This window comes from Lepisosteus platostomus, chromosome 1, assembly GCF_059453375.1.
Source record: "Lepisosteus platostomus isolate fLepPlt1 chromosome 1, fLepPlt1.hap1, whole genome shotgun sequence".
Taxonomy (NCBI): Eukaryota; Metazoa; Chordata; class Actinopteri; order Semionotiformes; family Lepisosteidae; genus Lepisosteus; species Lepisosteus platostomus.
The window spans coordinates 56,678,389-56,704,621 of NC_142611.1; the positions used below are offsets into that span (position 1 = coordinate 56,678,389).

The 26,233-nt window shown below is 40.5% G+C and overlaps 1 protein-coding gene across 1 annotated transcript; it reads right to left on the reverse strand.

Annotated features, from left to right (window-relative positions):
• Positions 1-1,230: 1,230 nt before the first annotated feature.
• On the reverse strand, positions 1,231-23,797 carry otud4 (OTU deubiquitinase 4). Its single transcript, XM_088633127.1, has 21 exons — positions 23,286-23,797; positions 22,887-22,970; positions 22,722-22,772; positions 22,130-22,176; positions 21,230-21,302; positions 20,298-20,379; positions 19,726-19,873; positions 18,006-18,075; positions 16,309-16,426; positions 14,534-14,598; positions 14,031-14,131; positions 13,748-13,848; positions 13,505-13,658; positions 12,583-12,736; positions 11,503-11,626; positions 10,715-10,770; positions 10,537-10,620; positions 10,140-10,278; positions 8,564-8,830; positions 6,954-6,994; positions 1,231-5,326 (listed from the first exon to the last, which is right to left on the reverse strand). Exons 1-21 carry the CDS (start codon positions 23,436-23,438, stop codon positions 4,076-4,078), a joined length of 3,363 nt encoding a protein of 1,120 aa, XP_088489253.1. The 5' UTR covers positions 23,439-23,797; the 3' UTR covers positions 1,231-4,075.
• Positions 23,798-26,233: the final 2,436 nt, after the last annotated feature.

The following is a 26,233-nucleotide window of genomic DNA, read 5'->3' on the forward strand; positions in this document are numbered from 1 at the left end:
ATGTAGAATGTCTCGGTGAGTGGTCAAAACTTTTAATATGCTTCATTTTGGAGAAAGTGCAGAGGTTCTTTGTTTCTAATTGCTAAAGAGAGTTATGAGACATTTGGAGAACTTGACCATAGCTGACAAATGTTAAGTTGCAGCGAGAAGATTGTTGAGAATTTTTTATATGAAGCAACAAGATTGTAATAGTGATGGAGAAAAGCAGTCTGGAGATCAGATGGGTAATTTGAAAATTAGCAGGCTGAAACACTTTCCTCACAGGCCTGTATGGCTCAAGGAGGTTTTGAAGGCACACTTATTCAAGATGTCAATGGCATTTAATGTTTCAGCTCCAAATTTCTCCAGACCTCACAGATCTGTGTTCTGAGTATTTTCATATAGGCCCTCTTCATGTCTTGCTATGTGGTGTGTCTCAGTATAATGCAAACAGTACAGTGACCATTTTTGTGCTTGTTTAGAATTTTTTTTAACTGCTCTCTCTCTGGTTAAAAATATCACACAGTAAATCCATTATTGAACAAAATTGGTTTGGTATTTTGACATTTTGAATCCTGTCATTTTAATTTCATTCACATTTAACAGACTTTGAAATACCAGATAATGTTACAATGGAAAGTCTTTACACTCATTACTGCTTTCCAATCTAATTAAATCAATGACTAATATATTCTAGAGGAAACTATCTCCCTAATATTTTTCAGCTGTCTTGCTGGACTCTCCCCATTTCCATTGGCAGATGAGTAACAAATATAATTGAATCTGGTGACATGAATCCTTGAATGACTACTCTTCATGCTTTCTGGAGTAGGGTAGGCTTCCAGAGTAGCTAACTCCGCCTTAAAGGAATGTTTTTTTTTTTAAAGGACATACATAAAAAACGTTAATTGACCCAAGGGTCTTAGCCACGCGTTTTTAAAGCAAAGCAATGTATCGGCTTCAACTGCATGGCTGTTCCATGCTCCAGTAACCAGCCCTCTGGTTCATGTTTCACCGATCACTTTAAAGAGAAAACAAAGGCTAGTTCTAATCTTGGAGAATTTTCATTCTCCTTTGTTCTATAAATTCTTATCTTCTGTAAAAGTGGATTCCTCTGAATTCTTCAAGAACAGCCCTATGGCGAACCTTTCTTGTGTTCTTAACCATAAAAATCTTGAATGGATTGAAGTACAGAATATTCTAAATCACTTATAGTGGTGACATCAAGACAAAAGAAATGTTCAGGCAGAGGAGATGAAAACAAATGTTTATTGAATAATCACGCCAACAACACCATTAACAAAAACTCGCATACATCTTACAAAAAGTAACCAAATGCACACATTGAAGCAAATAAAATGAAATGTGTGCTTCCAGCAAAGAACAAGAAGTTGTCAACTGACAAACCACTGACAAAAGAGGAAACGGGTACATTTGATTTTGCACACTATCATGTTTAGGATTATTGCACAAAATGCTTTCACCATTAACTTGGTGTCATTTAGTATTTTTAAAGCTTTGGTTCTTCAAAGAGGACTTATTTCAGTAGAAAAAGCAGCTTGCCAAAGGAAAACTGCAAAATTATGTTTTACTGCACAAAAGCAATTCTCTAGGGCCACCTAACAAAAATCCAGAATGTAACAAAAAAAAATATATCAGACTGGCTCAGCAGAGCATCCCAGGAGTGCTGGCACAGTGTTTGCTCACAGCACATTGCATTCTCAACATACTGTACTTCCAGTTAATACAGCTATGGCCCTGCCTGAAGAGCAGCTGGACACCACACCTGGTACATCTGGAACGCTGGGACCTGAAGGAGAGCTAAAGGAATCGAGAGCTTGCAGAGCGGTCTGCACGCAGGGGGCAGAGAGATGCTTTAGTCAGGGCAGTGGAGCTTGTGCAGGAGCTTTTTCAGTGTCTCAAAGAAGTAACACCTAAACCAGTCATTACTGAAAGGAGAGAAATATATCTGGGAAAATTAGCCTTGCACATCAGAAGAAATAATATAGTAGTTTATATGCATCTATTCAAAAATTATGTATTTTTCTCATTGCATTTTATGGACTTCAAGACTTAATGTGTGGAATCCAGGCGCATTCCAATCTAGGAACCCCAATCTACAGTGATTACACTGCTTTAAAAGCAAACTGGATAAAGTGCATTCATTTCCTCCAAGTACATTCTGAACATTTTAAAAACTTTAAATTAAAAACAGCACAGGCATAGTTTTCAGGTGTGACTTTTAGAATCTGTAACTTGCAAAACTAATTAATCCAAACATGCCCATTATCTCCCTGTCCTATTTAACACTGATGCCCCCTCACTGGACATCGAAAAAAAGTATGTGAATAAATTGCAACTTGAAAGTGTAATTTAATGGAGCACAGACTCAATGTTGTATACCGTGTTCAGCTTTATAAAAAAAAACACCCTTTAAATTGAAAGTGCCATCTCTAATATTACTGAACTTAGAAGACAATGAAGGCACTTGTGCTTCTTCTAGCGGTCAGGTTTATTAAGGATAGAGGTAGTACTTATAAATAGAATCCCATAAAATATTCACAAAAAAGTTAAAAAAAAAAAATATTCAATCATGAGCAAAGAATCCAGTCAAGATTCGCCACAAACTTAAAAGCTTAAACCTGTGAAATGCCATTTTTTAAAAGTCAAACTATACGCAAACTATTTTTAAAATGTAAACCTATAACAAAAAGCAGTTCACGTCACAGATAAAAAAAAAATAATTTAACCTGAAACTGTAGGAGAAATCCAAACGTACAGTAGACAAAACAGAAAGCCTACTGCTTTCAAGTTATTTGGTTATCCAAACACAGCAGGATATTTTAGCTCAGTTATTCAGGACAGCTGGGATGTAGGAGTAACAAAGCATGAATGCATTTATGTACATAAATAATACAGGGGTTTACCAGGGCAGGCTAAAGAAAAACGACTCACCCAAACACTCCTCATCTGAAGGTACTCATTACACCAGATTGTAATGATAAAAAGAGCCCGCTACAATGGAGCTTGCACAGAGATTAAAGGCTTACGAGTACATTCTTGTTTTATATTTACAAATACATAATCTCACAACACATTCTAAACCTAAACTGTTTACTGGGACTGAAGGGTAGAAAGTGTAGAATGCAGAAAGTAAAAAGCACAGGTCTGTCATTTTATATTGGGAGATTACTGTGATTTATGGACTGAGCTTTAGGATACTCTTTAGAAATATGCTGGAGGGGTGGCTTTCAGTACAGCGCCATGAAATATCAAAACTGGATATTCATTTAAACTTGAATTTATGGCTTTCAGTTTGGTTTTAAACAATACTATTTCAAGAAACACTGTAAACAGTTTGACCCAAGTCTTCAGTGCTATATAACATACTTTACAAGAGCTTAAGGTATACTACTTCTACTCAACTTTTACTAACAGTATGGCGGTCAATAGCAAACGTTAATACCTTGGAATTTTGACAATGGCCTCGTCCTTTTTCGTAAAAATGAAGAATCACTTACTCATCACTTCCTGGAAGCTACTAGTTTGTGAGACAACTAGTTGTAATCCCATTTTGGATAAACTGCAGGAATTAGCTGGAAAAATGAACCTTCTCTAATCCAAGGTAAGATAAAACCTAATCACAAATATAACTGATTCTGCCCATACGCTCACAGTAAATTCTATATAGCTACTACTTACCCCCACAAACCCTGGCTGTGACTTTATAGTAGAGTGAAATCACAGGTCCTTCCAGGACACATGCCTCTTCACTCACTAGGAAGACACTTGTTCAAATAAGCAGGTACATGGAGAGCTCAGCAGGACAGGTCCTGTGGCTATCAAGCACAAGACCTGGCCACCACAGGCCTAATTACTCAGCACAATTAAGGTGACCCACTCAGCACGTGTGCAGGGCTGTATCGGTACCTCTGCTATGTTTACTTCACATTTGGAAGTCAAATCTGACTTGTCCCTGGAAGTGAAGAAATCAGATGGAAGTTTTTTAAAGTAGTACCTGAACAGGTCTCCTGCATACAAGAAGCTTGGGTAATCACTGCTGATTTCAGTTTAAAAAAAAAACGGGGTTATGTTGTTATTGGTCTGGAGTCACATTCCTACGGTCAAGCCCTGCGTAGCCCAAATCTCGGTCACCCCCGTGATTACTGTTCCATCTCGCTACTCTGCTCCTATTGGATGGGCCCCTGTAACGGCCACTCTTCTCTCCACGCATGGTGTTCTGGTAATCCCGTGTCTCTCCAGATCTGCCCTCACTGTAGCTGTATTCCCTCCTCTCGTCCAGTCCTCTTCTGCCTCGATAACCTCTACCTGGGCCCCTCCATTTATTATCCCTATAGATGCCGATGCCTCTTTTTCCCCTAAATGAGCGACCATAGTAAAACTTGCCGCTTCTAGGCATGGTCTCACTGCGCTCGTTATCCTCCTCTACAGCCTCTGGGTTCTCCGTGCCCAGCTCATATCCCCAGTTTGCCCCTGCTCTTTCTCTGGGACTTTCTGTCCCTCTAGCCTCATTGGCGTTGCTCTTCTCAGTCTCACTTGCCTGACTCCCAGTTACCACAGCTGAAAGGCTCTCCTCCTCATTTTCGCTTTCGATACACTCATTCTCCGGCACAGGCAGAGCTTCATCCTTCAAGGCGCCAACAGAAGAATCCCGATCCTCAGTGGGCAAAGTAACCTGTTCTTTTGCAACCTCGACCAAGGGCACAGGTGTTTGGAAGAGCTGTTCACGTTGTGCATCCTCACACTCATCATTCTTAGCAGCCACAGGGGGAATGCTAAGGACGCTTTCGCAAAAGGTCAAAGTTGCTGTTCCATATTCCTGGGGAACAGCAGGACTGATTTGCAGGTTTGCCATAGTGGTGGGATTTCCGTTGGGAAACCTCTGCATAGGGTATCCCAGCTGGACTGGCGGATACATCGAGTAGTTTCCCAGGTAGGGTCTCGGCATGTTGGGGTGTACAAACGGAAGTGGCACACCGGGCTGAGCGCTATACACTTCCGGCACACTACACAATCTACCTTGTGCCCCAGGAGGGGGAGGTTCGAAGGGAGTCTGAGCCGCCGGCTGCGTTGCGCCCGCTGGCTCCCACCGACCCGAAGGGTGGGCAGCAGCCAGCCCAGGCGGGCTCCGGCTGGAGTGCTCAAGCCCAGCCCCAGCGGGAGCTGCGGAGGTCACCGCGCAGGGCGCAGCAGGAGCTTCAGGGAGCCATGAGCAGGAGAAGGAGGTGGAATCCGGCACCTTGGGCTGCATGGCGTAGACATTCAGATAGGCCTGGTGCAGAGGCAAGATGTAGGAATGGGGCGGCCACATAGGGAAACTATAAGCCTGGTTAAAAAAGGGAAGATAAAATAAGATAAACTTTATCTCTTTGGAAACTTTTTTTTTTTAATGGACACGGAGCGCTTCCGTACATCTGAATACATCCCGAAACATCACACAACACACCTGTTGCACGTGCATAACTTGACGTATTACACATACGTCGTTTGTTGCAGCAAGATCGATTTATTCCAGGAACTGGCAACCTCTGGCACGCACTGAGCTTTGGCATGGCATGCATAAGGCAACCAAGAAATTTGTAATTTAACCAAAACAACTGAAAACGTTTTAATTGTTGTGGGGGTTGATTTGCTGCATTCTAAATCAGACTACGTAAATCCCTGGAGAGCGTAGGTGTCGATGTGCCTCCAGTGTCCGGTGTGACAGCTAAGAGATGAGAATCACGTCACGGCCACTTCGTACACTACATGTCCTTACTTAAAGCAGCGGACAACGGCTAGGCTGGAGTTTCCAGTCCCGATTAATCTAGCATTCTTGCCATGACCTCTGAGCGATATTCTGTAAGTATACTACAAAAAACGTAAGTCTAATAAGTAATGTATGACTTAAACACTTTCAGTTGAACTGTTGAAATTGCTGTAAGTTAACCCTTTGAAAAATGTGAGAGTTAAAGACAGACATTATGTTGTTATATAAGAGACATCTATTTTTCTTAGACACTTTGACACAAAACACAAATAATCAATTTCACATATGAATACAGCTGACAGCTGAACAATAAAGAAATAGGTTGAGTCAAATGCCAAAGAAAAAAAAAGTTTATGAAACTAATTTCATAATTATTGAATTATTACATGTTTATTGATATTTCTGAAAAGACATGAAAAACAGTAATGTATCATATTAATATAATTCTATCAACTTCTGTCCTCTCTCTCCTTGGCAAGCTTGTGGGGAAAAGCATTTCATTGCCAACCATCACCGCTGTATGCGGTATTGTTGTGCATTGATAAATAAAACTTGATAGATTGATTGAAGTCCAAGTAAGTCACGTTACACAGTTGTGTGATGTACTGCATGCAAATAAAAAACAGTTACAGTGATTTTTTTGAAGAACAGCTTTTCACAATGCGCCGAAGATCTGTTTGAAGACTTTGCCAACAAAAGTGATATTTTAACTAAAATTAGAGACGTACTTCTCTCAGCTAGAAGTGTTCAGTGGCATACGTTGACATTGTTGGCGACGTGCTATTCATATGCAGCTAAAAGATTTTAACTGGTTGTAAATTAAAGGTGTGATTGTAATCTATTTGTCAAATACATTTTTAATATATTTTTGTTAAATGTTTAACATTAAAACCAGCTAATAGTAAGTGGCATGGGTTATGTTTTTTTCCCCCAATTTTAACAATAGAAAAAGTGGCACGTGATACAAAACAGTTTGCCAGCCCCTGGTTTATACCGACAAGTGCATTTACCCTTGTCATTTATTTGTGCAAGTATGAGAAGCAAAAAGAATCAGATTTCTGCCGATGCGCGATTCCAAAAACAAAGAACACCAACCCGCACAGGAGACTACTGCAGTTTGTGTAGCAAATTAGTGCTCGGAGATCACAGATGCAATCGTCTCCTACTTCAGGATCTAAAGAGGAGTTTCTTCAACATAGCTTACCTTTACACCAAGATTGAAAAAGAACCTCAGAATGGATTTATCTGTTAAAATAAAGAGTACATGAAAGTGGTTAGAAATAGAACCTCGCCTATGATCTGCAAATACTGTTAAATGGACTTGGCACCAGAGAGTGCTGTTGGAGATGTCATGACGTGTTTGTTACCATCTTTCCTTTGTCTCACGGTATTACATGCTAAAATAAGGAAAATATTTTTATCTAAATCAGCAAGGGGTAACAAGTGCTCACGTTCTGCAGGTTTTACGTTCAATTAGCAAATTAGCACTGATAAGCAAATTAGCTAATTGAACTGATACTCAATTTCTTATTCAAACAATTAATTCAATTCCATAATTATGATTACAGAATAATAAAACAGTAGATCTTGTGATCAATGAGAATTTGTTACCCACCTTATAATTGTGTAACTAAACAGTTGTTGTTTTTTTTAATTGGGGCCGGAAACAAACCACTAGAGCCATTTGCGAACAATTGGATTATCAGAATGAATAACTTCAGCAAATCAGATGGACCGATTCATTCTTTCCCGAATGATTAGTTCATTTGATTTGTTAAATCTTTCGGCTTGGAGAGACAAATCGAGCATCGAGCCAAGAGAGTCCGACCGCCGCTCCAAGAACAAAGAGAGGAACTTGGAAACTTGAATTGAGTGCAGTGTATATTTACAATGGGCAAGAGCTCAGTGGTTAACTCCATAGAAACACAAGGCCTCTGTATCGATGAGCTGTAGGGATTTGAGTGCAGTGCGGTAAGAACGTATTTTGCTGTTTATTTCAGACTGTTATATTGACTCATCATTGCAAAAATTCCTGAATTACAGCAGCAAATATGCCCTACAGTATTTAAACAGAAGTGTTGTTTAATTGGCTTTTTATTATTATTCTGTTGTCAAAGATTAAGCATGATTTGATGTGTTCATATTGCCGTTTTATTTTCTGTATTTGCCATTAATTTAATCGTGTTGCTGTTTATTTATAAACAATTTAATGTCACACTGCTGTTATTTATCTGCCACTATAACAGTTTTGTGATAAAAAGCATCTTTTTTATATTTTTAATAATGTTTTGCTAACTTTAACTCAGGGGAAAAAACAACTGTACGTGATTAACAGGATAAGCTTTCCTCAATGTAACTGTATATATACTGTATTTCCTTTAAGATTTTTTACAAAAATATAATTGTTTCTCAAACTATACGCCTTTCCCTTGTGGAAATGGGACAAAAAGAGCATCCCTTCTCCATTAAATCTTAGTTTTCATTTAGCAGCATAAATGCTCAAGCCTCATTTAAGTAAATTCTCCGAGCATGCAGCAGTACTATTTCGTTCACCGACTTGACTCGACTGCTGCTCCCTTCAAGAGACCTGGTGAATCAAACGAACGGATCTTTCGAGTCAATTCACTCGACTGCGCAGAATCCCAACAAATCGATTAAAAAAAAAAGAGAACCCAGCTGCCCACCTGCACAAGGTACACCAGCAAAACAAGATGAAAAGACACCCGAACGGATTTCAAGCACGCCAGCTCATACTGCCAGAGATGTGGCAAAACGTCTGAAACAGGTGCTACTTCAGCAGGGCGATACACTCGCCTGTGGGAAGATCCTCCCCGTTCCGACAGTAGGAGAATGGTGGCGTAAGGACCTTCTCCTCCTTTTCATTCAAAGGGAATCCAGGATACAGGGGGTCCTGGTAGGGGTATGCCAGCGGAGGGAAGGGCAATGAAGGCTGGCTGACGGCATGCAGAGGAACAGGAAGTGGAGGAATGGGGGTGGTGTTCACCCGAGTCTGGGGCAGGAATTCGGGCAACACAGCAGGTAAAGGAGACACTGATGGAATACCCATCGGCTGCTGAACACCTATGGTACATATAAAAAAAAAAAAATAGTTCAAGTAGGTAGCCGCGTCAGCGTGCGTAGGCTGCGTTGAATGGACACCTGAAGAAGGTCCCACAGCTGAAACGTTACGTTTCTTTTCAGCATGGAATAAATCTTTATTTTTCCATATGGAACAAGTTTACATACAACGAAACCGCCTAAGCATCACTTTATAGTGTTTGAGCATAGCCCTGTAGGGACCACATTTCCCCGATTCCTCTCGGGGAATGAGCCGCTGCTCTCAGTCACCTGATCACTGACTGTTAAAAGAGCAGGAAGAGAAGGCTTCCAGGGTCACCTAGTGGAAGTGGATGGGAGCTGTCTGTGGGGCTGAACACAGGGCCCCTTTATGTACCACTCAATGACTGGTGACCGAACTGAAAGGAACCTGGGAGCTTTTGGGGAACTTGTGAAATACTGAAGAGTATCAGGGGAGACTTGTGTACTGTTTTGAGGCCAGTAAGCAATTTAGCTTATTTCAAGAAGAAGTTTAGTTAGCAGGTCAATAAGGTGCAGAGACTTTTGTTTTGGTGTTTGGTTTGTAGTTTTAATTCCCTGCACTGGAATTAAATGCACTAAGGTGCTTTTTTTAACTAATAGCTGAGTGTTTGGTTTGTTTGTTGGCCTGTACCCGACTATTTTAAAGATCCTGTTACAACATGCCAACAGGTTTGTCACAAAAGGAATAAGAAAACTGGTTTCCTTCATGCAGAATTCTCTTAGTCACTGCTGCAGCAGTGCAATATCCCTGTGATTTTCCAATCAGAACTCAGATTATTCTGCGACTATTTCAAAATATCTCCACACATTAGCATGCCTGATGATTTGGTTAACAAGCCTGGATTTTGTGGGACATTTTGCTATACGCAGCTTACTGGGATAGGTTTACGACAAGAACTTAAAACTCCACTAATGCATTTCTGAAGCCTGACATGCAAGCTGACAAAAGCAGCAGAATTTTACTTTACTTTAGTATTTTATTTAGTCCCCATCCCGTCTTCTATGCCTCCAGGTTAAGCTTCAGCTTTCCATGATCTTTACCAAGAATGGACAGAAACCTAAGAAGTCAGCCAGTATTCCCTTCTGTTCAGCTGGTCTGCATGCACCATGCCATTTTAAATCGGGAACTAATCCAATAACATGTCTTCCAGGACCATGATATCCCTTACATTCAAACCATCAAGTAAGGTTAGGCTGTGAGTGAAGACGGCTTTATTCACCAAGCCCGTCTTTCCCCATAACCCTGTGTAATTGAGAATCTTGAGCTGGACGGCAGGAAGAGGGTAAGTACCTGCTGGGCGGGAGGCAGGAGGCTCAGGGGGCAGGGCCGCCGGCGGGCTGGGGGCTGGGTCAGCTGGTCTCGTGGAGGAGCTGGGCTGCTCTGTACCCTGGAGAAGTGCAGCTGAGAAACCTGACGGGAGGTCACGCAGCTGGACAGAAAATATTACAAAACTACGTCTGTACTGAAATCTTAGAATGGAACATTTTAAAGAAGGAAAAAGAAAACATGCTTCTGGAATAAAGCCTTGTGCTCTATACTCCCAGGATAGACTCCAGGCTGCTCTGATCCCTTTCCCCACCATGGGTGCGTGGTTTCTGCTTGTGCACTCTGGTTTCGTTTTCCCCAGAGTGCAAAAGCAAGGCACACAATCTAGACTCAAAATGGGTGGGAAATACTGGAAACGCACCTGCTGGGAAGAGGGAGAGTTTTGTGCTTTCATTTTCCTCTCAGTGGCTGATGACACCTTCTGGCACTCTCCAGCATTGCTTTTCTAGAAATTAATAAAAATACAATTCTTGAAACCACAACCGCCACCAGAAAAAAAGTTTTACTTTTCTCCTCCTACGGTGCCCAAAGACACTTACCAAAGGCTTATTCTTTTCTCCTTTCTGGACAGATCTAGGAGATGGATTTCTTGCTTCTGTACAGAAAATTAAAACAATTTTTAAACTGCAGAATTATGCTGATGGTATAAAAGGTTCTAAAGTGGATTTACTTTCAAGTTCAGTTTCTTCCATTCTTTCATCAAAAATAGTGAAACGTTTTCACTTCATTTGATGGCAAATAATGCTGCTATTAACAAATGTTGCCTTCATATACTCTTGATTCCTTGAGAACATGTCACATCAATGCTATGAAAAACCATCAATTTCTTATTCTAACTTCAAACACTCCGAGAAGAACTGAACCGCTAAAATTAAGTTACTGTAGTATTGGTAAGCAGATATACTCCTGAATCTCTGGATAAACTGTTAGACCAATTACCAACACCAGCAAATGTTTACTTTTAAAGCTTAAAAAGTAGTCTCAGGAAAAATTAATTTACCCCATAACCTATTAAAAATTAACTCTAACAAATGAATTAGTCTATGGGCAAGTAGGTTTGGAGAGAAATAATCTAAATAGATCTAGGCCCAGCACTGTACTCTGACCTGACTTTCTAATTAATTAGCAAAATAAAATAACTGAGTTCACCATTTAATTGTTTGCTACAAGCAAAGCATTCAGCTGAGGCCAAGCGAGTGTAATGGGTGTAATGCAGTGTAAGATGCTTTTTAAGAACTCCTGGTTCACTGTGTTAATGCAGAGGCTTCTTCAGGTCCTCTGATGCTGGAGATGCCAGTGTGAGTGAAACAGACTGAATTCAACTTGCCATTCTCCCTGGGCTGGTCCTGTCTGTCCAGGCGGCGTCTGGAGCTCTGCCTCTCAGCAGTCTGGGGGCTCTGCTTCCTGGCACCATCAGAGGTCAGAGTGGCAGCTTGGCAAACACTTGGTCTCTGTTTGTGAAAAGATCCAAGTCTGATGGGTTGGCAGTTTAAAAATCTCTTTTTGATATTTTTCTGGCAGTAAAAAAAAAAACAAATGGATATTTTCTAAAGCTAGTAACGGTTTTGTACTGAACTGAAGGGAAACTGCAGTTCCAATTTTTCAGACCGGTTTTTAAATCTTGGTAACAAAATCAAATGTATTGATGGCATAAACAAATTTTACCAATTCCGAATTAAGCACAAAATAGTAAACTTTGTGAGAATTCTGTATGGTTGCCATTGTTGTTGCAAACCGCTGGTTTCTATTGGATTAAAAGAGATGTATTCACAAGCCTGCTTGTTTACAATGTACTAGCGCTGTTACCAGAAGGTTTGTTGCCCCATTCTGAATCGCAGGCAATGACGGCAATATGGTACTACACATAATTGGAAATGTAGTCTATTTTGCTATATAAATTGGAGGTTTAGCATGTTACTGTGTACATTTTACTCTCATTGTGGTATGAAATGCACTCAATGCCAATTCTAACTCTAAGTAAAAAAAAACTGCTCTGCAGTTCCCTAAATTACATTGCAGTAATTTGTAGCTCTATTGGAAAATAGGGCTGCTTCACGTCACTGGACGTTTTGTTGCCTCGTTCTGAAACACACGATTGCAAAAAAGTTTTCATTATGCAAATCAGAGGTTTTCAAGATACTGTATACATTTAACATTCATGAGTATATTGCAATAATTTCAGTTTTTCAGAAGGCAAGATGGCAGAGAAGGCATTTGTTTGCACTGACACAAACAATATGGTATGCGGGCTGGCAATATGTGCACAGGTTGGCGGGCATTCTAATGAGTAGCCTCCCCCTCTACCATGTGATCCTCCGGGGTGTTTATTAAAAACTCAGTTACACAGTGGACTACAGTACGTTTAGTTTTTTGGGGTGGGGGGGGGGGATCTTACACCAGTACTCACACTAAGCGCTGGGAAGTTTTGCTCATCCTTATGCAGACTGTCACAAGAAGCCTGATACAGTTCTGTCTTCGTAGCTGCGGCCAGGTGCTCCTGGACTGATGGGGCACCAAGTCCCTCCTCTGCTTTGGAACAAGGGTGTCCAGGATCACACGTCCTGTAACAGCAGCAACACAGTCAGATCTCTGCAGAGCACGAGCAGAAATAAAAAACAACACCAACCATTCTGCTAAGTGAGCTTCACATTTGATTTCTGAAAATTTACCTTTCCCCATCAGTGCCTCTTTTCACAATCAGGATAAATGTGCATGAAGAACCCAAAGGAGAATAATTCTACCGTTGGTCTGCACTCGCACAGCTTCCGAAAACTTAGTAAAACAGTTTCTGAACATCACATCTACTCAAATCCATCTTTTGAAAATCAGAGAAATTTCAAATGTTACTTTGCTATTCAGGATCTATGGTCAGCTAGCAGCAAACGTGTAGGCCTTCAAATCGTTCAGGTCACTAATTTTCTTTAAAGAAAAAACAGTGAGGTGCATCCTCTCCGAGCGCATGGAATTTATGGCACATTTCCATCAACCATAAGTTCGGCTGAAAAACACTTTCAATTGAACCTCAGTCTACCCTCAATGTCTGAGACAGATTTGTTCTAAATAGTGGCACTGAGCCCGGGAATCAAGACAACAAGCAAACGGCACATAAAGATCGAATTAGGCTCTCCCAGAAATGCCTCGGTAGAACTTAGGAGGTAGTCAATATATAAATTATCAGCCACAGGAGCTTGGTTAACCCCCCCCAACAATGAAGAGACTCTGAAAAAACCCTCATGGATTGCCTTTACAGGTCTGGCTGCAGTCCTGAAACTCTTCTGAAGCGGAACAGAAAACGACGGAGCTAATGAGAGACCACCGCAGGCGCTGACCTCTGGGAGGAGCAGGGCCTGCCCAGTGCTCTGTCCTCCACAGGAGGCTGCTGCTGGCCTCTGGCGGGGGCAGCCTGCTGGCTGTACAGAGGAGCTGCTGCTGGGAGCTTTGCAGGTGCTTTCAGAGACTTCCGTGCTCCTCGGTGGTCCTTATCTGGGTTAGGAACAGAAGTTCACCGGAACAACTGTTAGATACTAAAAACCGGTGCACGCCACAGAAGACAGGAAGCGTGGGCTCCTTACCAGAGTGCTGGCTGTGCCCATTAACTGACGGAATTCTCCTTCCCTTCTCTGCCACTGAACTCCAGGCCTGGGGCTTCAAGTTCCGCAAAGGAACAGTGTGCCTTGAAAGAAAAGGGGACAAGCACTCTTCTCACACAAGGACGTTTTACAAACGTGTCAGCGCGATTCCCAGAACCTCATGCACAGAAATATTATAGCCACCGGGTTCAACAGAAATCCCCTGCTAAATCCTACATTATGTGTATAGTTCTCAACTGTTGATTCGGGTCTCTAAAATACTCACTTTTCTCCAAGTTCTTCAACAAACACCGTTACAGGCCCATTGTTAGGGCACACCTCTTGAATATATGCATTATAGAATTCTCCATCGTGTTCCAGGCACACCTAAGACAAAGATCAACAACAAATCTGGTTTCTTACAAAACAGTGAAGACAGATACTTTTTTAATTTTTTTTTTTAACTTTAATGATTATCAATCATTAAATCACTATGATTTTTTTTTAGAGAATCAGAAAATAACCACTCAGACTTTCATCTGTGGTACTATAATATCATATGTACTATTAATGTTGCTCAGATCTCTCTCTCATGACATTTCAGTGCAATCCTTCAGGGCCTTGAGCACTGCGTTATCAATATCTTGAGTTAAGGCACGTAAAAAACAAATCTTCTTTATTTGTACTTCATCACAAACAGCCAATAGTGGGGATTATAATGTAAGGAGCCCACGTGGCAAAACTGAACCACACAAATTAATCTCCACTCCCATAGTTTTCCTTCCACACCTTGCATTTGTCTCCAACACTGAACTGCATTCCGGCAGCAATGCGGTAATCTTGGTTTTGCTGAGCTGGAAAAACAAGAAAAAGACACGTTTTACAACTGGGGTTGTCCAAGCATCTTCCTCCTTATTGCAGGATTTTCAAAACCATACATATTCCCTACATTTCCAATTGCCAAGGGTTTTCCTTTTTCTGGACCACAATTTAGAATCACCAGCTTAAAAACAGCTTAGCTCACTGCTCAAAACTTGGCACTGCACAAATCCTCCAAAACAGGTGCTTGTCAGTCCTGCTGCTTTTTATGAAAAATGAGTCCACTTTCTTAATTCCATTATTATTCCAGATGGAAAATGTGCTTTGCAGTAAGGTAAAAAAACACACACAATGCACGATACATGTAATAATACAACACGATATTAACATCAACAAAAAAAACATACATGCATAAGCTTAAAAAATAAATTAGAAGCTTTACGTTTCTCACAATCCAGATATAGAAAAATAAAAATGTTGTGTGATGTTTTAGTGAATGAAATGGGGATACAAGATACACAAATGATGAAAATATAATACTAAAACCAATAAACTGTGCAGATTAATAACTGGGGAATAAAAGATAACTTCATTCCATTTCACGTAAATCTTGGTAGTCTAAATCGATGCCCTGATGCATGGCACACCAAGATCTTTTTAGAGCCTTATTGAAATGGCATATTTCACATTTATTGCGTGTATATACTCTCTCAGTACTGACTTCTCAATAATTGAATCCAATAATACCGATATGAAAAACCTTGTGAGCAGAGAATGCATCCAGTGGTAACTCAACAATAATGTCACGTATAATAACATACTTTTCATGAGGACATTTCTGCCTGTAGATACAGTACTTAATTATGGATAGCAAACCAGTAGAAAGTGGTCTGATTTTAATTTGTGCATCTTGGTTGTTACTGCTCACGCCTTTAAGCACTGTAGCTAGGTTTGCAAGTCAGTACTCAGACCATAATCATTTTGAAAAGTGTTAAGAATAGTAACTAACATGCTCGCTTGCCATATACACCACAAATATAGCATTGAATAGTTCATGTCAAAAATATCCAACACAAAGTGCATATTTCATAAAATCTTTTTAATACAGGTTTTTGTGGAGCAGTTTAAGGAGCCTACCTGTATATGAAGATCAACCACATCCTACAAAAATGTTTCTCTTGCCTGCCATGTCAACACTCAGACTGAATCTTCAGATTGTTTGGCACCCTGAACTACTGACATTGCTGACCCCTAGTCATGACACAACGTTCCCAACCGTCTCAACACAGTGAAGATGCACACGATTTACTGAACACCACCAAGTTTAAGGTAGGATCAGTCACCCAGCATCTGTTGTCACAACAGCCCTACTGTACAGTTTCCCAGCCTCTTACAGGCACACAGTGCTATAAGCAATGGTCTTATCTCTTCCATCAACTGGCACTCTGGTAGAGGTTTGTGCATTAGGTGGTGCATAAAAAGACAAAAGACTCGAAGATAAGCAAGTCAGAGGAGTCTGCCTACTTTTGCTCATTGTTCCGTATGTGGTCACAGGATCAGTCACCCCAAGCCAAGACATGAAAACACTATTTGCAATTCCTTATTGGGTGGGGATAATGCATTCCATAATAATACTTTAATAACTATCCACAGAAAACATGCTACAGACCTCATGCTCTAATAAATGTAAGAACGGTAAGACATTCATCATTGAAAGAGACCTACAAGTGGAAACCGTTTCTTACCTTTTTTAGACCTCATCCACACATTGTACTCAATATTTCTATAGCTCGAGGGGTTGAGAGAGTTACGGACACTCTTAGGCAGGGTAGGGGCAGAAGGATGTGGCTTGGACACAGAAGTCTAAAGACAAAAAAATGATATACCTTCTTAAGAGATGAGAAAAACAGGTTATCGGCTCAGAAGATTTAAATCTAAACAACAGGGGTCAAAAGCAGTGGCAGATATGAAAGGATCTGTAAAGCAAAACTTAAACTTTCATTGTGCAAGTACTGTCACTAATGAAGAATTAATTTCACATGGACAAGAAGTGAACAGTCACTTTTCAGGCAAAGAAATGCTTAAGAAGTAGACCACAAGACACAGTCTGAACTGTATGCTCAATAACAGAATGTTACCCATTTAATATGGCACCACACAATCCTGAAACTGAGCTGATCCCAATACTTCAGGATGCTAAGCTTGGTTTTAAGAACAGCACCAAGGTAGTACGGTACTCAAGGGCAGTGTGGGCTAGTGGCTGGCACTCTTACTTGTAAACAGACATTACAGGGAGGGCAGTGCTTTTGTAAAAACTATTAACATAAGTTGTCTTCAACAAAGACATAATTAAAAATCAAATGATCACACCATGACCACCTGCAGCCAAAATCATTCAGCTCACTGCTATCTGTAGAAGCTCAGCAGGGCCCTGCTAGGACTCCCTCATACAGATTTCTGTGTCAGTAATGGGCTGTAGCCATGCTTTCTCATCCAGTGTTATTACAACACATTCAGAGGTACTGTATGCCAGTGACTTGCAGAAAGCCATACAGAAGAAAAATAAATGAATAAATCAGAGGGTGTATCTACTAGGTTTGAAGAGTAAACAGTGTTTTGTTGCAGGTTTGGCGTATACACGAGACGGAGGCCACACTCTAGCCCTGCTCGTATGGGAGTTGTGTTGTGCTGTGGGTGGCGTGAGTCCAGCTTTTCAAATCTGACAGATGTGATAAAAGAGACTGACAGAGGCTGAGCCACAGCTCCAAGGTTCGCGGTTTCTGCCTGGATAAGCTACACTTAAAGGCAAATGATAATGTGTTTTGTGAGGAGGGTGGAGGTGTGCCACAAACTTGTTTAATTAATTTAAGCGTGCAATTGAATGAAAAAGGTTGAGAAATGTTACCTTAGTTCATCGGATCTGGACTGGTAAACCACTGTTATTTTATACTTCTCACATAATATGGATGGTTTCAGGGTAAACATTTTTTTCCAAAATATGTCTAAACTTCAAGCTTATAACAGTACACATGGCAATCAAAATTCACTATAAAGCTCGTAAGAGGTAAAGAATGTGGATTTTCCAGATGTACCTTTAACCTTGTCGATATTCTTATGAACAACAACTTTATATTTGTTGTATAACATTATGTTAGTCATATCTTGTAAAGAGCTTAGTTTATTTTCATATATTAATAACTAAAACAAATTATTTTTTCTAGTTGTTTAGATTTTACAAGAAAAGGAAAATTAAGATAAAAAAAAAAAACTTTGAGCAAAGCTACTTGTCAGAGTAATCCTGAAACAATACAGTAACGGCTACTACCATATATGTCCACATCTGAGGCAATTACTGTAGAAGGCTACAAGAAGCAACCAAGTGTCACATAATAAGATTGTGCAAACAAAGCACTTCACAGCGTCTCCTCTAGGTTAAATGCACCTTGTGAACCTGGCGTCCTCGCAAAGACTTGAAGTTGTTCATATTGGCTGTGTCGGCTGCTACTTCAGGCCTGTTATTAAAAAAAATGCGGATTTAAATCAGTTTAAGGAACTTTAATTGAATACTTCTGCCATTTTCATTTTATTGCGTTTCATTTACCTACATATATAAACATTTCACGGTATAAAATATGCAAGTAAACAAATATATATTTTTCCTGTGGGTGAAGTATGTCCTGTTTAAATACATCTTTCAGGTAGCACTCCGTTACAACACAATCAGTTCACAGCTACTGAAGACGCTGAAACTGATGTCTCGAAAGAACAGCCTAACCCTTCAAGCAGAATTATGACATTAAAAGATATCCAATCCAGAACGAACTGCAAAGTACCTACGGAAAGCAAACAAATTTAATCTGAAATATTAAGTTTTTCCTTACCTTTAATGTACATATAGAAAAATAATCAATAGATATTTACTCGAGCTTTGACCTAACAAAAATAAAAACTAAAGAGAAAAGCAATTCATCACCTGCTATTTATTATCTGCCAAGGAAGCTACTCTTTCTCAATCATTGCCGAACATGGGGAACACCTGTCTTTTTAGCTTGTCGTCATGACAACAGAGCTCTCCTGTTTAACCAGCAGAAAGCCCCTTACTTTCTTAGTGATTTTCCTCTGGGATTTAAATTACTTTGTAACCTCCAAGAGGTAAGTATATTGTGCATTTTCTCACCACAACGCACCCAAAGCTACATAGGTTTAAGTTTAATTCTTTATCAGTAATTTCCAAACAGCTATGCAGTTTAGAATAGGCAAAGTTTACACAGAAGCAACTGCTTTCTACAGTACTCAGCTATATTCCAATCACTCTTTCTGCTTGTTTAAATAAACCTCCCCCTCACCAACACTTTAATGAATAACAAGCAAAACAGTGGTGCTTCAATTTAAATAGTGAGACTGGTCAATAATTCAAAAACTAGCTAATATAAAACCATCTTAAGATCACTGTGGCGTTCGATATGAAACAAGGCTTTTTTGATAATACCAAGCTTGCTGAGCACCTTGAGGCCAAAGTACTTGACATTTAATTGACCGATTTAATAGCAATGTGGCTAGCAAAACCACTGCCAAGTACAGATTAGAAACCTTGTGAGCAATTTTTGATGAGTGTCTCTAGACCCAACTTGCCCATTTTTTCCCCCAAATGTGGTTCACACTTGACAGATCTGGTCAAGGTATTAAGTTCAACTATAAAAATGCCTGATAAAATTCAATTCATACAGAAGTACAGAATAAAGGAAATCTGAAAAACAGCAGAGACAATAAGATCACTTACGCAGAGCAAAAAAAAAAACTAGAACATTTTAAAAGAATTTTGCAATGACCTACGTAAAATACAGCTTTAACACTGCATGTTTGTCTATCTTAAGATAGACAAAGTTCAGACAAACAAAACACTATGTATTTAAAGTAAACTTAATGCCAAAGAAATGCTGTCTCTTTATCAGGTAAGCTGCCACTACAATAAGGACAAAAACCCATGTTAACTAATTGTACTAACAGGGCTGCTTCCTGTTGTGCTGTTAGCCGTCACAGCAGTGAGACGGTACCATAAAAACACAGCACTAAACATGAAAGCTGCAGGATCAAGCTTCTTGTCGCCTGGATTGCTCTGCTGAAGATACTCCTGCTTCCCACAGCCCCACCCTTCTCCTTACCACTCCTCATCATCCAGACCGGACTCTTCGCTGCTCTCGCACTCCTCTGCTCCACCCTCACTGTCCCCACCGCAATCCTGAAGACAGGCAGCTATGGCATTGTGATCCGCTCCAAAGACTCGCTCGTACAGCAGCTCATACAGAATGGCTGGGTGGGAAGAACACGGTCCCGAAAAATCAGATTGCTAACGGGTTGCAAGTTGTACAAAATTATTTACAACGCCATCCTACACAAAGCTATGCACGTTTCCCAAATTACAGCAACTGATAACAGAAGGAAAGGAATTATCCGTTCTTCCTGGAATGATTCAGGGGTAAGGCTAGCAGAGTTAAAGATCAATCAGTGCACAGACCTTAGTTACCTGCCCAGGGGCAGGACATAAATTCCTGAATATTCAGGAAAGAGAAACAGTCAGAAACCACAGGCAATCTCTAAACCTGGAAGCCATTTACTGCACCCATCTGAATTGCTCTGTGGACAATGTAAATGTCACTCAAGAATAAACACATAACCAAACCAGTTGGACTCATTTATAGCCAATCTTTAGTTACTCAACTTCAAAAGCACTTACATTGGCAAAGAGCTGTGTCTTTCTCAAACTGCTTTGGGTAGACACTGTCATAGTGGTTCCCGTTTAAGAAGCAGAGACGAATCTGGAACAAAATGTCGCCAGAGAAAAAGGGAAAAAATCAAAACATTCAGTTTCAGTTTTTGCTTCCTACAATTCAACAAAATGTTGCATCTATGACACCAAATGCCTCCCCCCTAAGTGGCTCAGCTACTGTAAAACTGGGCAACTGGACCTGTGCTCACAGGTTCAAGCCTGGGTCATGTCACAAGTCAGCTGTGACCAGGATTCCCCTAGCAGCAGGTAGGATTAGTCAGGCAGGGCTCTTTCAGTGGCCCCCATAACCTCCCAGGTACGTGCAGGCATGCAATGCTCTGGATGAGGAAGATGTGGAACATGCCCCTCCTCCTACAGGGCTGTGTGGCCTGTGATGTGTTAAAAGACGATTGGCTAGAAGGAGGGCAGGTGGGAGGAGTCTGTCAGCACTTCCTCATTCTCCCCCGTGTGCGGTCACAAGATTTGTAGACTAGTAGAAGGTTGTATGTTTCAGAAAAGAGTGCTAAAAAAAAACTTATTTTATATAGCACCTTTAAAGGTGGCTTCTCAATGTGCTTTGAGAACCAGTTAAGTAAAAGCCCTTCTAAAAAAGAAGGTTTTAATTCTAGATTCTAGAGAGCTCAGGGAAGGTGAGTGTCTGATATCCTTAGAGATAGAGTTACGGAGCTTTGGGGCATAACAGGAGAAAGCCCCATCATCAATTGAGTGTAGACAGGCTTGGGGGACAGACAGAGGGACTTACATTTTTGTATGCATTATACTACAAGCATAACAATATTCTTTGCATTTTATAAAAACAAAACAACCCCTAAAACCACAGGACAACAACATGGTGTACTGAGGTTAGAGGACCCCCCACCCTGGCAGCACTGCTTTACCTTGTCAGGAAAATTGTTTTCAGTTATATGAACTGGAGGTTTTCCAGGCTCCTGAAAGATCATGAAGTCACGCCTGGGTGGGGAAAAATAAAAACTGACTCAACATATTTGGAAAGACTGACAGTGAAGTTTTCTTTTGTACATTTTTTTTAAAAAAAGCTTGCAGTCATTCCAATGTTCAGTCACTAGCATACAACAACTATGTCTGACACAAAAATGTAAATCTAGTTTTAAATCTGATTTGAACAATATTGTTTCTCAGCACTCTGTTAAAGAGTCTGCCGTTCTATAGCAACATTGAGGAAGCTGCTATGGAGAGCTGGAAGCCCTGAAGTGCTCTAAAGATAAATCCACAACTGCAACAGGTCATTCCTTCATTTTTTTTTCCTAGACCCAGCTCTCTTGAATTGCTCTAAAGAATTAAATAATATCACCTGCAATAAATTTGGTTAACTACCGTATCACAAGGTAATTCCACTTTACCATCTTAGCATGAATAAGATTTATACTGACAATATTTATCTCTGTACTGAAGAAAATGAAAATCAATAAACTGCCTCAGTTAAAAACTCTGTAAAACAGATTCTAAAACACTGTAGCCATGTGTTCTCCTAAGACTACAGTGCAGCTCTGGATGTCCATGTGTTAATCCTATGTACAATTCAGTGGTGTTACTTCTTTTCCTGTACCGTAGGGTATTTTTAATAAAGGAGACAAATCACTAGGGGTTTCTTCTAATATATTATTTTTAAGTTGTGAAATAACAGTTCGTAAAACAATTACTTTTGGATTTGAACTACACAATGACCTATCCACTTTAGAGCACTACTAAGCTTAACTGAATTATGAAAAACATATTTCCGTATAATTGCCCGCCAAGTCACAAGAAAACTCTCTTACTTGTATATGAGGGCCAGGGCACTTATTTCAACTTCTCCAACCCAGCTCTATAGGCACACAGACAACATAGTTGAAATTCATAATACATTCCTCCAGCATTTTTTTTATAACTCTAATTACACTATGCAAAGCACGCTTGAGGACCGGAATAAAAAGTAAAACTAAAATCTATGGGATACATTCGCCACTAGAATGTTAATTGATTATGATTTATTATTATTACAGCCTTTCTAACCGCTAAATCCTATACAGTACATCACATGATACGCAGTATTATTTAAAACTAAAACCAAAAGGTTAGGGCACACGACGCAGAACCGTGCCTTGCTAATCGATCACTGTTTTAGGTGTGGTTTGTTCGAAGGAGGGACTTGGTTAATGGGCATATCCGCTGTGGACTATCTGCAGAAGAGGAGAATTCCAAACTGGGCTCTTTCGGTCCTGAACAATTCTCTCACGCTTAAGAAGACGTCACCAAAATACTCAGCCAAAAAAAAAAAGCACTAAATATGTCTGTCAGTCACTAAGAGCAACTTGTAATATTTCACACCGCCTTCGTCTTGCATGCTGGGGCTACAGAACGTTTCCTTACCTGCGGATTCTCCAGTCTTTGCAGGTATTCCTCAAAACTCCCCTCGATGAACTGCAAAGAAAAAACGAGTCCTACCCGTCACGTCAATGACGTTTGAAGACTTGACGGCAGTGTAATCGATTTTCAACACAGTCGTGTTTAAGAAGAAGAATAACAAAAACTTACCGATTCGTACTTGACCCTGTTCTTTTTTAAGTAATCACCACAGGTGCGCCGTACTTCTAGATGTCGACTTTGGCAAAGCAGTACCTCAAAACGAAACAAAAAGCAGTTTTGAACTGCGAGCAGTTATACTTCAGTTGCAACTGAATATATTCTCTTGAATTAAACAGCAAGGATGCAAACCCTTCCATCCTTAATACTCCCCATTTTCTTCGTTGATTAGGATTAAACCCCTTTGCATGACGGTTGGGTTGAGCAGAAAGCACGTTGTCCACACTCCCCTCCAGTTAGTGTGTTACTTTTCTCCCCACGAGTTCCTCTTTAAGACTCTCAAAGTACTTTTTAGATTTTATTTTTCGAAAAATGGTGGTCATATGTGAAGTAATATTTTATTTTTTTTACCTGCTCGGCCACAGCTCTAAACAGGCAGGATCCGTCTTTGGCAATTTTCTTTCGGTACAATCCTAACGACTTCAGGTATTCGTCCATTAATTTCTCCGCGCTGGTGTCGTTCGTTTGCGCGTTTTGCAACCCCCTTTCCATTTCAAAGTGCATTCAAGGTTTTGAGTCTCTGCGCTGTTACTCAAACACCTCACTAGCGGCCAGGAGGAAACATTCATAAAAGAAACAAGTTTCGTTTTCACGAAAACAAAATCCACAAGGTTTAAGTGAAGAGGCTAACTCATATTCTGCACGTCTGCACGCTGTTTTCGACCTTTAACAAGTAGCAAACAGCGATACTAGCCGAAAATCCAGTAAACAGATACTTTTAAAATTATACTTTACAAACGATCTGGAAGACCTTTCAAGCATTTCCTTCTGGGTTCATTTAGGTTTTTTATAGTTTTGACAGCCGAGTTTAACTATGATGAGATTACTGCAGTGAACGCTGGGGGTTGTAGGCTTGCAGCACGTTCTTGCCGCAGAAGGAATGGGAGGTCAATAGGAGAAGTGAAAAAACTACATTTCCCAGAGAACAACAGTGATGGCACTACTTTTATCGAGTCAGGCTCCTGCTAAAACGAATTTCCAAATAGTGCACAGTGCGTTATTTCATATGTACGATGAAAGTACTACGAACATACTACTTTTTAAATAAAGTACTAATGTGTCGAAATATGATCTATTACATCCATATTATATTGCTAATAACAAACTTCGTTTCTATTATACTGTACTATGCAGCAAATGCGGTCAACGAAAACGAAAAAAAAAGCTAACAATCCCTTAGTTTTTAACAAATCTTCATGTTAGATAGGATGTTTAGGAGATATAACTGGTAAGGGGTGATGTGTTAATAATGCATTGTTGTATATCCAAATGCTCTGTGGTGTTGCGTAACTCGGTATAATAATAACAACAACAACATTATTATATACTCATTTAAAAACGGCATCTCTAAACGGTTTACAGTGGGTTTTAAAATAGTTATGAAATAAACACACGCGGCTACAGAATAAAGATAAAAAACAGGATTACCTAATTTAACAAATGTTGATTTTCGTTAGTATCAATTTACCAGAAGTAAGGAATATCTGAATGTATATGTACATCCATATTACAGATAAACTCCTACAACATATAATAATAATAATAATAATAATAATAATAATAATAATAATAATAATAATAATAATAATAGCTTACACTAATATGGCTCTTTTTCTGGACACTCCACTCAAAGCGCTTTCTAGGTAATGGGGACTGCCCTCCACCACCACCAATTTGCAGCCCCACCTGGCAGCCATAGTACGCCAGAACGCTCAACATACATTGAGTATGTTGCATTATTCTTTATTAGAATTCTCATTAATTATCTAGTCTTGGTTTCATAAGTAGTTACATTAAGTTAAATTTGGCTATTCATATTGGCTTTAATAAATAATACTCCAAGGGATATTTTAAACCGCTGTCTTTTACCTGTGAGGTAAACTCTCGCAGACCTTGATACAAAACCAATCTTTTTGTTAACGCCTTCGAATTATTTGACGAGCCCGTTAGATGGCGCTCCGTACTAACAACTGGTCCTCTCTTTAAGGTGTCTACGTATCCAAAGCTATCCAGGGAGGTCAGTCGCTTTATTGGTGTGGTATTTGAATGCACAAAGACAGACAGCAAAACGTTTTAGTACACTCGATCTGCAATGCGGTCCCCACATTTCGAGGCTGACACCTAAGGATTGAGAAAGGACTTGGAGAATGCTGACTGCCCGATGCCAGTCTGCCTGCACATGAGGTTTGAAATAGACGACATGGCCATCACACACCTGTTACATCAGCGTGAGTTCTGATTACAGACAGCTCTGAGGGACCACCTCTTCACTACACTGTGTTGAGTCATACTGCTTGACTTGGCAGAAGCTTTAATGTGTTCCTCTTAATCACCACCAGCTCCGGGGCCTGAGGATGAAGACTAAAATGGGTCCAGTGGACAAGCAATTAATTCAGCCAGCAGCCAGATCACACTACAACTCACAACTGGAAACTCAGCAGGTGTGAGCCTGGTCAGTACCTGGATGGGAGACCTCCCGGGAAAAACTAAGGTTGCTGCTGGAAGAGGTGTTAGTGGAGCCAGCAGGGGGCGCTCACCCTGCGGTCCTTGTGGGTCCTAATGCCCCAGTATAGTGATGGGGACACTATACTGTAAACAGGCACTGTCCTTCGGATGAGACGTAAAACCGAGGTCCTGACTCTCTGTGGTCATTAAAAATCCCAGGGCGCTTCTCGAAAAAAGAGTAGGGGTGTAACCCCGGTGTCCTGGCCAAATTCCCCATTGGCCCTTACCAATCATGGCCTCCTAATAATCCTTCATTACTCTGCTCTCCTCCCCACTGAGAGCTGATGTGTGGTGAGCGTTCTGGCGCAGTATGGCTGCCGTCGCATCATCCAGGTGGATGCTGCACATTGGTGGTGGTGGAAGGGAGTCCCCATTACCTGTTAAACTCTTTGAGTGGAGTGTCCAGAATAGAAGTGTAAGAAATTATTATTAATTATAATCCTATCAGATAGTAAAGTCCTCGAGTGAGCTGAAAAGCACAAGACTCCAGTAACCCCTCGGACTGGGCTTGCTCATTCTGTTGACCGCACAGTGTCCACCCCTTTAAAGACAAAGAAGTGTAAACGAGTGAATCTTCCGCACATTACGGCACTTCTTGTTTTTAAAGGAAAATGTTCAAGGACAGATCTACCCCTCCAGGTCTTCAGAGATTTGTTTTCCAGGTTTATTGCTTCTGCCCACTTGCCAGCACAGCTTCTCGTTTCCTTGTGCTGGGAGCTGCCGGTACTCGCAGTGTGAAAAACATCTGTGTTTGCCTGGCTGGCCTTGCAACACAAGACTAACTGAACGCCTCC

Excerpts from the sequence above, each read along its gene's own strand:
- otud4 (XM_088633127.1), bottom strand. The coding sequence starts at position 23,438 with ATGCACTTTGAAATGGAAAGGGGGTTGCAAAACGCGCAAACGAACGAC. Across the intron at positions 19,874-20,297 it reads AGACACAGCTCTTTGCCAAT|CCATTCTGTATGAGCTGCTG; the intron begins GTAAGTGCTTTT and ends CTTCCCACCCAG. Across the intron at positions 11,627-12,582 it reads AAAACTTCCCAGCGCTTAGT|AGACCAAGTGTTTGCCAAGC; the intron begins GTGAGTACTGGT and ends TTTCACAAACAG.